At 37.9% G+C, this 13,673-nt stretch overlaps 1 protein-coding gene across 2 annotated transcripts in view; it reads right to left on the minus strand.

Annotated features, from left to right (window-relative positions):
• Positions 1-5,210: 5,210 nt before the first annotated feature.
• pard6a (par-6 family cell polarity regulator alpha) overlaps positions 5,211-13,673 on the minus strand; it is a 32,688-nt gene continuing 24,225 nt past the window's right edge. The window contains exons 3-4 of one of the 2 annotated variants that reach the window (XR_014209357.1): positions 6,439-9,051; positions 5,211-6,320 (exon numbers count right to left, since the gene is read on the minus strand). Coding sequence is in view for 1 of the 2 variants with exons in the window: in XM_082182590.1 (XP_082038716.1) it covers positions 8,180-9,051 (872 nt within the window). In the remaining variant the exon portion in view is untranslated. Of the gene's footprint in view, positions 9,052-13,673 lie in introns of both variants that reach the window. The other variant, XM_082182590.1, reaches the window with a different exon arrangement.

Below are 13,673 nucleotides of genomic sequence, written 5' to 3' on the forward strand. Positions count from 1 at the left end.
TGGTGTCTGTCTTTTGTATTATTTTATTATTGTTTCTGTGCATATATATATTTGTATATATACTGCTTTTGTGTAATAGAAGAAGAATATAAGAATTCATTGGCATTTTATGTGTGTATATAGAGTATGGAGTCATGCTCAGCTCAGGATCATGAGTGCATCAGTATGCAGATCTATGGGCTGCTGTTCCAGATGTCCGTCTCTGTCTGAGGTTGAGATGGAGGAGGACTGAGACTCAGCAGCAGAGATGTTGGGTGTCTCCTCTGAGTGATGGCTGTCTGGAAGTGTGAACTCATTGTCTATATACTGATACAGGCTCCTGGCCTTTCTCCTCTTTGCGGGGGGAACTAAGGAAAGAAAAACATTATGGGTTCAGATTAGTCTCTATGAGCATCAGTTCTGTTTAGGTTATATTGTGCAGTGTTTTCATGCATTGTCTATGTTATTCAGATCATTTACTGAGATTCTGATATATGTGCCTCCCTTATTATTACACCTACATCTACATATTCAAAGGAATTTTAATAGTATAGTGCTATATTAATATTAATAATACTGAATAATTAGAGTATATGGCAAGTGCTAAGTGTAAATAGTAATGCAACATGATGTGCATGTAAGAAAGTCATGTTGATTGGAGTGACTGACACAGTCAGTATTAATGGATGCATTTGGAAATAATAGAAACACATTGAATCTAATACAAATATACATTAGAATAAACATACAAAGGTGGCTTGATGAGGGCGAATGTTGACGGTCCATCAGACACTGGTCACCAGTCTTTCTCAGAGGCTTCTGTCTTTGAGTTCTGGACCTGGATGTCCCTGTACCTTTAGATTCTCTCTTGACATCCTTTTTAAGATGGGCTGATTTGATTGAGAAGTTCGGATGCTGAAACACATGGACGTTACCTCTGGACATTCTGTGATAATACATAATTATACATTAAAAACAGTTTCACATGGCTAACATGAATATATTTATGTTTGTGGAAATATATAAACAGTAGTGGCCAAATGTCCGGAGAGGGGATATTTGTTTTTAATGACCCTGAAAATTCGATTAAACCATCAAAATATGAGGAATATATATATACACACTCACCTAAAGGATTATTAGGAACACCTGTTCAATTTCTCATTAATGCAATTATCTAATCAACCAATCACATGGCAGTTGCTTCAATGCATTTAGGGGTGTGGTCCTGGTCAAGACAATCTCCTGAACTCCAAACTGAATGTCAGAATGGGAAAGAAAGGTGATTTAAGCAATTTTGAGCGTGGCATGGTTGTTGGTGCCAGACGGGCCGGTCTGAGTATTTCACAATCTGCTCAGTTACTGGGATTTTCACGCACAACCATTTCTAGGGTTTACAAAGAATGGTGTGAAAAGGGAAAAACATCCAGTATGCGGCAGTCCTGTGGGCGAAAATGCCTTGTTGATGCTAGAGGTCAGAGGAGAATGGGCCGACTGATTCAAGCTGATAGAAGAGCAACTTTGACTGAAATAACCACTCGTTACAACCGAGGTATGCAGCAAAGCATTTGTGAAGCCACAACACGCACAACCTTGAAGCGGATGGGCAACAACAGCAGAAGACCCCACCGGGTACCACTCATCTCCACTACAAATAGGAAAAAGAGGCTACAATTTGCACGAGCTCACCAAAATTGGACAGTTGAAGACTGGAAAAATGTTGCCTGGTCTGATGAGTCTCGATTTCTGTTGAGACATTCAGATGGTAGAGTCAGAATTTGGCGTAAACAGAATGAGAACATGGATCCATCATGCCTTGTTACCACTGTGCAGGCTGGTGGTGGTGGTGTAATGGTGTGGGGGATGTTTTCTTGGCACACTTTAGGCCCCTTAGTGCCAATTGGGCAGCGTTTAAATGCCACGGCCTACCTGAGCATTGTTTCTGACCATGTCCATCCCTTTATGACCACCATGTACCCATCCTCTGATGGCTACTTCCAGCAGGATAATGCACCATGTCACAAAGCTCGAATCATTTCAAATTGGTTTCTTGAACATGACAATGAGTTCACTGTACTAAAATGGCCCCCACAGTCACCAGATCTCAACCCAATAGAGCATCTTTGGGATGTGGTGGAACGGGAGCTTCGTGCCCTGGATGTGCATCCCACAAATCTCCATCAACTGCAAGATGCTATCCTATCAATATGGGCCAACATTTCTAAAGAATGCTTTCAGCACCTTGTTGAATCAATGCCACGTAGAATTAAGGCAGTTCTGAAGGCGAAAGGGGGTCAAACACAGAATTAGTATGGTGTTCCTAATAATCCTTTAGGTGAGTGTGTGTGTGTATATATATATATATATATATATATATATATATATATATATATATAATAAGAGGGAAGAATAGAACTAAACTTGATTAAGGTATTTTTTTTTGGACAAAATTATTTGGCAAAAAAAGGGGCAAACTTACGTTCTGCAAAACATGCAAAAATAAAATGCAAAACGCTCACAGAAAAAAAGCAAAAATTGGCTACAACATAAACAGTTGTTAATATTTTGTTGGTTCTCTCTTGTTTTTGCATGTGTTGAGTTTGGCCAAAGATTATGTACGCACAATTTGGCAAGTTTCATTCACAAATAAAACAATTGACTCTAAGCACAACTACGCAATATGCTTACAAAATATCAAATCACATTTTTAATATTTTAATAAAGGGTGAAGATGTCAATTTTCAACATCTCTTTTGGCCATATAATTACAGCTTAGTCATTTTCAAGGCTGTATACATCCTCCATAGGAGTACTGTGAGATTGTTGTCTGTGTTGGTGTTTATAAATAATTATAATTATAGCAAAAGCATACCTTGCCATCTTCTTAAAGCCATAAGCAAGCATGGAAGTATGGAGAGCAGTAACATCTGTAAGCTCCTTTAATGTATAGAGTTCATCACATCTACTGAGTTCCTCCTCATAATGCTCACCGTTGACAACCACAGACCCGCCATCACCCCACTGCAACACAAGTAAATCAGGTAAAGTAGTGCAGGAACACCCTCCTTCATTTTTGTATTTTATATATATATAGTACCGGTCAAATGTTTAAAATACAGGGGGAAAAAACTGTAATATTGTGAAATATTATTACAATTTAAAATAATGTTTTTATATTTTAATATGCGATAAAATATAATTTATTTCTGTGATGCAAAGCTGAATTTTCAGCATCATTACTCCAATCCTCAGTGTCACATGATCCTTCACAAATCATTCTAATATGCTGATTTATTATCAGTGTTGGAAAGAGTTGTGCTGCTTAATTTTTTATTAATACTAATACTTACATCAGCAAGGATGTGTTAAATTGGTATAAAAGTGATTTATATTGTTAGAAAAGATTTATATTTTGAATAAATGCAGTTTAAAAAAAACAAAAAACATTTTATTCATCGATGAATCCTGAAAAAAAGTATCACAGGTTCCAAAAAAATATAAAGCAGCACAACTGTTTCAAACATTGATAATAATTTAGTATCTAATCAGCATATGATTTCTGAAGGATCAAATGATACTGAACACTGGTGTAATGATGCTGAAAATTCAGCTTTTCATCACAGAAATAAATTATATTTTAAAGTGTATTAGTATTAGTAGGCTATATGAGACTTATTTCACAAATATTAAAAAATAACGGGGACAGTGTAGGCCTATTATTATTATTATTAAAGACTGGCTGGCCGTCACTTTCCAGATAAACACGTCGTCGGAAAGTTGCTCTTTGAGGCTTTTAACCATAGACTGTAAAAATATATGGATGTGACGTCACCTGTAGGTGTCTGAAGAGCATGTTTGAAGCCTAAATAATTAACTATTTAATTGACTTCCGTGTTGGCTTCACAAGACAAGAGAGACTGGAAGGTTGCCGCTCGCTTTTAACAGGCAAAACTGTCGTGAAATGATGTTTACTATCATTGTGTTATTGTTTTTTCATGCTCTCCTCTAGACCATGTAACTTAGGTCAGATTTCCTAAAATATTTCATAATCATGAGCTTAAGCCTTATGAGCATAACGAGTTTTAATGCCATATTGTTTCAGACCTGAAAGGATCGGTTACCCGGATCATCAATGATAACTGCCAATATTTTCCAAAAATCCGTCGTCGAGTATTTTGCTGTATTTTTGAACGGTTTACTGTTTTTACGCGACTTCCTTCTCATTATGCAGTGTACATTTTTCAAATGAGCTGCCTGGCGCCTGCTATGGAAATTGTACAGGTGAGAATCTTAAGAGCCGATTGGTAACTATAGGAACATATTTGAATGGTCATTACCAGCGTTAGACAGCAGAGGGCGCTAATTCCCTTTATTTCACACTTGTGCTCAACCGGCCGGAGTCCACTAGAGGGCCTCAGTAAACCTGTAAATTAACCATTTACATATTCAGGAGAAAAATCATGAACTTTACGAGCACTTTACAGCCTTTGGCAAACAAAATTTGTCCCCACAATTGTCAGTGACCGTAAACATTTGTATTGGTTAATTATTTGATGGATTGCTGATGTTCTTTAAAAAGGTTATAGGCTAACGTTAGTCGAGCAGCAAGTTTTAGTTATAAAAAAATATGTCTGCAGTTCTGCATCTGTGGATCATTGATTTTCTGACAGACAGTGATGCAATCTGAGGTAAGGTATCGCAAATCTAATGTGTCCTTTATATGTAATGCAATAATGCTGAATTTCTTTGTACTGTGGGTGAAATGCATCCACAGCTACTACTTCCAGTTAAAATGGAAATAACCAGGTTTTCCCAGATTTATATAATGGAACATAAACCACAGTTCCCTTAGTTCTAATGGTTAAATATATTAGTACAATGACTATATCTAGAAAATAGACTTGTAAATCTATCAGTCTTTTGTGACTTGATTTAAGCATGGGTTACACTTTATTTTAAGGTGATGTAGTTACATTGTACTTACTCAAATAAGTACCGTGTAATATTAACTAACTACATGTACTTACTATAGAGTTAACGTTTGGTTTAGGGTTAGTTACTTGTAATTATGCATAATTTACTGTTATTACTATAGGAAGTACTGTTCATCTTCACCTTAAAATAAAGTGTTACCAAAGCATGATAAAAATTGTACTAATCATGTTGCAAAATTTCATTACATAAGTAAAAATGTAAATAATTTGTTTAAACAAGAAAACAGGTAATCGAAATAAATGTTAAATACTTTTATTATCTTGATAGAACATTTTATAATCAGCTTATAACATTCACAGTATTGTACACCTTGACCCATCTGATTATAATAAAAACACAAGCGTCTAAAGATTAGAATTTTGTGATTCTCAAAAGAAATAGAAACCTCCTTTCCAGAATTCTAATATACATACAAAAGTACAAGAATAAGAAAAATACTTTCCATAATTTACACATATATAAAATGCTCTTTTTTATAAAAAAGGGCTCCTAGTGTACAAAAAAGTGTCCGTCGTTACATATTTCTATTTATACACATATTTGGACATACACAAAAAAATAATGCTCATGTGGTATTATTGGTGCTCCGATAGTGTGCTGTTTATATCCCATCACTTTCTTTTTAAAAACCCAGAGCACTTTTTCACTTTCTATTTAGCCTACACTCTCTCCATCCAGAGAATGCCAATAAAACATATTAAATTAAATACAGATAACAAAACAAAGTGACAAGTTAGGCTTCTCCAGCTGTCTCTTGCTATACGTTTCAAATCACCCTCCGCTTTCAGTAACAACGTTGTAGTGAAAACCCGAGGCAATGAGTCACTAGTGTCAGTTGTGCAGATGTTACGTCTAGACCTGTTCAAATAAACTACATTCTCTTTCAGACTCAAGGCTACCTTGATAAATGTCAGTTTTGCAGCGAAATAACACGTCATTTGTTCTTCCGATCGAGTTAAACCAGATAACGCTCAACAGATGAGGCTACACCTTCATGAATCACGCCCATCGGTTTTGACACGGTAAGACCGGCTTCCTAATTGTTTTCACTGACACCTGAGAATTTAAAACTCGAGATGTCCTTCAAAACATTCGGAAAACATATTAGTAATATTTTCATTCATCGCCAAATATAATCATGATAAAGGAGAATTAGCTCATCAGCCCATCTGGAATGAAGTTCCTCCAAACGCTGGGATATTTTATGCATTTCACTGTCCTTCCTCCATCAATGCTTCTTGGTTTGACAGACAGCCTTTGAAGCGCAGGACGTCCCGAGGCAGGTATCTCCACGGTCTAAACAAGCGTTCACCTGGGAACTCGTTGCCTGAAGACAGCGCTCGGGTCTGTTGGACATTAGAGAAACCAATATTTGGCTCGGAGTCTGATAGTGTCCACCTCAGTGCCGTTTCTGTAAGATTATACTTTAAAAATATGACTGAACACACACACACACACACTCACCATGGCTAAAAAAGCCTCACAGCTTTGGCCATCAGGAGTGGACTGTGTGGAAAAGGTCCCAATGTGCAGAATTCTGGCTTTTCCAAACATGAAAGGAATTTCCTTTTTTCTCTTTACAGAAAAACAGAGTGAGTCAATGAGAGGTCAAGTCTTTCTGAAGTTACGCCGCACCGGTGCCAGTTAAGTATATGGATTCCTATTTTTCTGGAGGCGGGGGGGAAAAACTAAAAACAAAGCAAGAAAAACGGGTTGACTGTCCAAGACTGCCTCTTTCAACAATAAAAAGCAAAATTCAAACCATTTTGTAAACCTTAAAGGGACAGCTCACCCAAAAATAGGAATTCGGTCACTCGCCCTCGTGTCAATCCAAACCTGTATGACTGGACTTTCTTATGTGAAACCTAAGAGAAGATATTTTGAGTTTTTTGTCCATACTTTGGAACTGTTTGATTACTGTGTTCCACAGAAGAAAGAAGTCATATAAGTTTGGGACGACATGATGGAGAGTAATTTCCAAGAATTACATTTTTGGGTGAACTATTCCTTTAAAGGGACAGTTCACCCAAAAATGAAAGTTCTGTCATCATTTACTGACCCTCGTGTTGTTCTAAACCTGTATGAGTTTCTTTATTCCGCTGAACACAAAATAAGATATTTTGAAGAATGTTGGTAATCAAACAGTTGACGGTATTATTTTTTCCTACTATGGAAGTCAATGGGTGCTGTCACTGTCTGGTTACCAACATTCTTTAAAATATCTTCTTTTGTGTTCAGCGGAATATAGAAATTCATACAGGTTTGGAACAACTTGAGGGTATGGAATGACAAAATTTTCATTTTTGGGTGAACTATCTCTTTAATGTAACAGGATATAAGAGAAACCCCCCAAAAAGTTTCCATTTCCATGCATGAAAAAAAACTCAATATATTTAAACATTGCTTTTTTTTTTTACATCAGAGATAATGAATGTGACAATTAAGCCAACTTGGGAGTGTTAAAATGGCTTTTGAACAAACAAGTGTTTAAATGTTCTCATAATGGGATTGATCTTAAATGCTACACTTCCAGTCTCTCACGTACTGCACATTTTTGAGATTTTCGCTTTTAAAAATGTGATTGATAAACACATGAATTAGTAGTGTGAAGAATGCAAATAACACCACTTCAAAATCATCATGTAGAGCACATTTTGATGGACATTGAGCGACAAACTACGATCAGCATCAGAATGAGATGATATGAGCAAACAAGCATAAACACTGATCAGATCGGTTTTAACACTCTTATATTTTTCTCCACCTCCTCCTCATCATCATCATCTTCCATCATTATCATCATCATCGATGCAAGAGGCATCATAAAAAGTGAGATGAATCCACAACAAGACACATCATTTCCACAGAGGCGATTTGTTGGTCTCTCACGTCCTCTGAGTGATAACGTCAGGCATCCCAGTAGCAACTAGCACACTTCCTTGGAGTCAATAGAGATGAATATGGTTGATTTTTCCCAAAAGAAGAAAAAATAACTAAGGCGAGAGGAATGGAGAGCCATAAGGCACTTCCATACAGTGCAACCTGTGTGATCTGGGCGAGGGACCTCATTCACGGGGAAGATTGTGAACGGGTTGTTGTTTATGATAGTAACGAACGAAAAATAATAGCTGATCACATATTAGTTCCTTCATTTTATTATAAATGTGCATAAAGGCTCTTACAGTGGTGTGAATCCTACTGTAGCTCACAACGTAATGAAGTTTCCGTCCTCTCTCATGCTTTCTTGGCTACTGCTCGTCTTGGTGGGACTGCCGTTTTGTGTGGGTGTGGTCAGAGAGCTTAAAGAGCTGCTACTGGGCAAGGAAACACTTTGTGGGAGGGGCCTGTGTGCAAATGCACCCGACGACAGGGCGTTACCATGGCTGCCGTTGCCATTAGTCATACGGTGTGGCACGTACAGGTTGTCGTTCTCGATGATGAGGTCCGTATCATCGTCACTGTCGCCCTCGGCCACACTGTTGCTGTTGCTGTATTGGCTGGCATTCTGTGAGGCGGGGCTGGGGGCGGAGTCATGCGAGAGGGCGGAGCCTCCCGAGCCAGCGGAACTATTGCCGGCAGATGTTTTACTCGCACGGTGCATCGTGCTGTTGCGCTGATTGGCGGGTTTTACCGTCACGATGAGGTTGTGGCTGTTAGCCACCATCATGTCGGTGACCTGGTCCAGTGATTTCCCGGCCACATCGATACCATTCACTTCGAGAATCTCGTCGTTGACTCCCAGCAACCCCGTGCTCTCTGCCAAACCGCCTTTCACGAGGCGGGAGATGAAGACGCCGGGAACTTTCTCCACCCCTTGAGGAGTGACGCGGACACTGACGCCATCACGGATGTAAAAGCCGAGGGGTTTGTGGGTGCCGTGCTTGTGCAGACGGACACGGAGATGCGTGTCGGGTAAGATGTCCACATCTATGATGGAAGAGATCTGCCGGAAATCCTGGGGATTGCTGATGAGCAGCGCCGGTTTGGACTTGGACTGTTGCGCTTGACGCAGACCAGCTAGGCCCTTTTTTCTTCTCTGGAGAGAGCCTGTGGGGAACGGCACGGAGTCGTCTACATCTGAGGAGAGAGAGAGAGAGAGAGAAACCAGTTATATATATGATATGCTGATATGTACATTTGCTAAGAAAAGACTACAACATTTTTAAACCATTAACATTACAAAAAGCGCTTCAAGTAGTCAATATATTGTTTATTTATTTATTTATTTATTATAAATATTTATACCGTTATATATTTATAACAGTATACACATATTACTGTTCTAAAGTTTTTGGTCAGTATGATTTTTCATGTTTTTGAGAGGTCTCCTATGCTCATCAAGGTTTTTTTATTTTATTAAAATACAGTAAAAACAATTACATTATGAAATAGTATTACAATTTAAAATAAGTTTTAATTTTATTTTAATATCTTGTGAAATATAATTTATTTCTGTAATGGCATCTTTCAGTGTCACATGATCCATCAGAAATAATTTCTAATATGCTGATTTGATACTCAAGTAGCATTTCTTATTGTCAGTGTTGAAAAGTTGAACTTTGAAGAATAGAAAGTTGAAAAGAACAGCATTTATTTAATTTTTTTATATTTTGTAACATTAGAAATGTCTTTAATGAAACTTTTGATCAATTTAATGTGTTCTCCTTGCTGACATTTATTTTATTTTATTTATTTCCAAATAAAAATGAAAAACTTACTGACCCCAAACTTTTGAAAGGCAGTGTTAAACACACACACACACACACACACACACACACCAAAAAAAACTGAATATAGGAAGGGAACCTCATTTTGCTTGCCAGACAACATTTATTTAAGGTGTGCTAAAGACTGGAACTATAGATAAACTGAGACGTGCTGCTTTCATCTCCCTTTCTAATTCTTCCTGTCGACTGACCTAAAAGAAAGACTCTCCTCACAACTCCATAAAAAACCCCACAATTTGTCCACTAAATTTAGAAAGATTTACTGTACAAACTGCAGTGCAGGTTTATCACTGGCATAAAATAATGTTCCCTGTTACTAAAAATGAACACAAGGAGATACAAAGCACCTCGCTGTGTTATTCACCATCTGTCCTACCAGTATCACATCACTGTGACCTCAATTATAAAACTGATCCCCATAAATCAATTTTAGATTTATTTTTTCAATGTTTTTAAAATAATTCAATATGACATTGATTGCTGAATGTTAATATAGAGGAATATAGTGGGGGGGGGGAGTGACCATATCATAATAAAAACCGAGTGGCAGAAATGGATGGATGAACAAACAAGGATTGTAATAAATCTGTCCAAGGCACTTGCAATAGGTCAAGGGTCACGAGATGGAATCAGATTAAAAGGCAGATTAATCAAAGCCTCTCTCCCCACACATAATATTCACCGTTCAAAAGATCCAAACAATCACAGCTGATATGTCGGCTAGAAAAATGGAAAAAAAACAAGTCTTGTTTTAGCCGATGAGCAGGTAACGGAGAACAGAGGGCCCTCCTGACTGGAATCTGGTGGGAGGTAACATGCGTCAGCAGAGAGAATGTTTTTGGTTATTTTTAAACTGCAGCAGGGGTTTTGAGCGTGGGTCTTCATGGAGAGGGATTTTTTTGTGATTATGAGAGCACAGCCTGCTGGGAGAAGAAATAGCAGAAGCCATGAACACCTTCCCCTCAGTCTGCTGACTAACATTAAACTGTGTGCCTGTTTTCTGCATTGAGATCATCTAGCTCTACAGCCTAATAGCAAACATTCTAGATTATTACATTCTCTGAAGATTTTGGGGTGTTCTGAGTGGTTGTTAGCGCATTGCTACACGGTTGCTAGGTGGTTACTTACTGGCCCAATGTTTATAGCATGGAAGGAACAATTTTAGGGTCCAGCTATATTTCCACTTGAGCTTGGTTCGGCACGATTATAAACCGTTCTCAGCCAGGAATTCCCAACATGGTTGGCGTGTAGAATGCGTGTAGTGATGTTGCCACTCACAATTGGTCACTTGTCTGTTGCCAGTTTCTCTGTAGCAGGCCAAGCATGCTATTTGAGCTAAGTTAACAGTTAATAATAAAATTGAAATAAATATCTGATCATCCCCCATAATGCTATTTCATATTGTCTGTAAACTCTTGCATTACCGTGTTGCATTTGTATAAAGAGCTGTTATCAGTCCCACAGGGCCGGATCGGCACGGAATGGAACGGTTAAGCAATGAGAAAGGTTTGGCCCCACGGTGGAAAAGCATCTTAAGTCTCCTTAGGAAAAAAAAGTATCCATCTTAAGTGAGCGTATACCTTTATTGCAGTTTGGAAATCTTATTTGTACCTTGGTGTGTCCATCTAGAATGTAATATCCCAAAATTTGCATAAAAATGTGTCGATGGCAGTGTTATTTTTGTATTATTTATATACTATTACAGTATTTATTAAGATTTTTAATTCACTTTTATTTTTATATTTTCAGTTTTCACTTAATTTGTCAATTGCCTTTGTCATTTTTATTATTATTTTTTTAATAATTCTATTTAGCTTTAATTTATTTTTTTTTATTAAAATTTTAGTTCTAGTAATTTTAGTACTTAAACATTTTTATTTCAGTTATTTGCTAAGGCAACATTTCTCTTTTTTTAGTTTCTAGATTTTTTTTAGGTTTTAAAAATTTATTTATATTTTATTTCGGCTTTATTTCAATTAACGAATTAATAGTTTGCGTTTTAGTTAAGAATTACACTGGTGGATTGAAACCTTGCAAAAGACATTCTGGTCACGAAATATGTCTTCGGTCCCTTCCAGTTCCAAGTTTGTAGGATTATTTTTTACTCATTTTATCATCTGCCAGGCAAAAATCATAAATATATTCACTTTGAAAAGAAATAGCACAAAGTGTACAAAGTTTAGCTTGATAGCAGTACAAAGCTTAGTAGAATATTAAAAACATGTATGCAATGCATCCCTTACAATCTCCAACAACTTAAAATACGTTTCTTGGTTCAATACCATTTCAAACCATCTGTGCCATCTGAAAGAAACGGCCCAGCATGCACCGCTAGAGGAGATCACATGATGGGGATTATATTAATTAGTCTGTTTGACTACAGGCCCAGGTTTGTTTTAAGAGCCACAAACAGTAGATTACCAGCTCACATTAATTAATTACCATCAGGCCCCAGGGGCCTGCATGTGGATGGGGTGATGGGCGGTGAACTCTGACCCCTGTGCTCATATGGAGAATACGACACACTACAGAAGGCAAAAACAATAGAGATGCACAAGCCATAATGTGTGTTTGTGTGACCCCATATTTAATCTGCATAAATGTGTAAATATTGTAAAAATTTAAATATTTTGCCTGAGCACAGACAGTATCGTATTGCACATGACCGCCTGTGCATGGCTATATTTATGAACACTGTATGTAGCTCATATAGTATGCAAGGCACACCGCCCCTCTCCCTGTCTCACTACATTAGTCTGGTGTCTGGACCCCCACAGAGATCAGGACAGCTTCTGTTATTAAACCTGCTCACGGGCTGGAGAGCGAGAGAGTTACCCAGGGAGAGGGATCCTGCCAGAGATGGGGATAACGGGCTGGCCTGAGGGTCTCCAGCAGGTCCAATAACGCTCATGGTTAATATGACCACGCTAACTCCCAGCCCTGCCTCCAAACTGAGCATTATGTGTTAAGACATAATGTGACATACAGTGCTAATTTTCATGTGGTTGTGTACGTGTAGATTAGGTCAGTGAATTGTGTAATCTTGTAAACATTACTAATTAACCGAATGACGTGATGCATTGCTTAGAGATCAGAAGCTAATGCATCTCAAGGATGATTAAGAGATGCCATCCCGTCTCCCACACACATACACATCCTCACACAAACAATATATTCGAAGCTCCTGACTACGACTATAATGTTTGCAAATGTGAAGAAAAAAAAAGACGACTTTGTGACAATGATTCACATTCTAGACAGTCGGTACAAGCTTGTGGACATTATGCATTTGTGTCTGTCTGTTATCGTCTTGTGAGCTGCGGTTAGTTATGAACACAGTGAGAGCTGTGATGTCCAATTTGTGAACAAATGTCTCTTATGAGCCGGTTCTTTTTAATGAGACGGTTAAAAAGATCTTGAACTTGTATGCCAGTAAGCGGTTTGAATCAGACTCAGTCAGTAGCACAAATACAGTTGGGATTACTACAATAAAAATATCCAATGGGAATTAAACCACTTCTGAACAACCATCTTTATCTGTTTAACTAAAATCCTAAAACTTAAAGTTTATTCTGGAGCTTTGACACATATATTGAGACCAACACTGAAAACCCACTTGCTCTCCTTAGTAACCATCTCAGGGTGCTTTCACACTGGCAGTTTAGCTCAAAACGGCACGGTTTGCATGAAAAAAATAGTCAAATTTTTCTGAAGAGACACGATCGCTTTATATGATGAACGGATCGAATTTAGGCTTTCGTTTATATATAAACATTCATCAACTCACACATCAGTTGTGGTAAACAGAAGCTCAAGCATGTTTGCTTGATGTGCGAGAACCAGTGAGGTTCATTCTCATGTTACACATCACATTTGAGCTTCTGCAAGAACCAATGAGGTTCATTCTCGTCTATTACACCGTGTCCTAACTACACGCGATGATGCGTGATAAAAGGCGTCTTTTCCATGTTA

The sequence above is a fragment of the Leuciscus leuciscus genome (assembly GCF_965113295.1).
Source record: "Leuciscus leuciscus genome assembly, chromosome: 10".
Taxonomy (NCBI): Eukaryota; Metazoa; Chordata; class Actinopteri; order Cypriniformes; family Leuciscidae; genus Leuciscus; species Leuciscus leuciscus.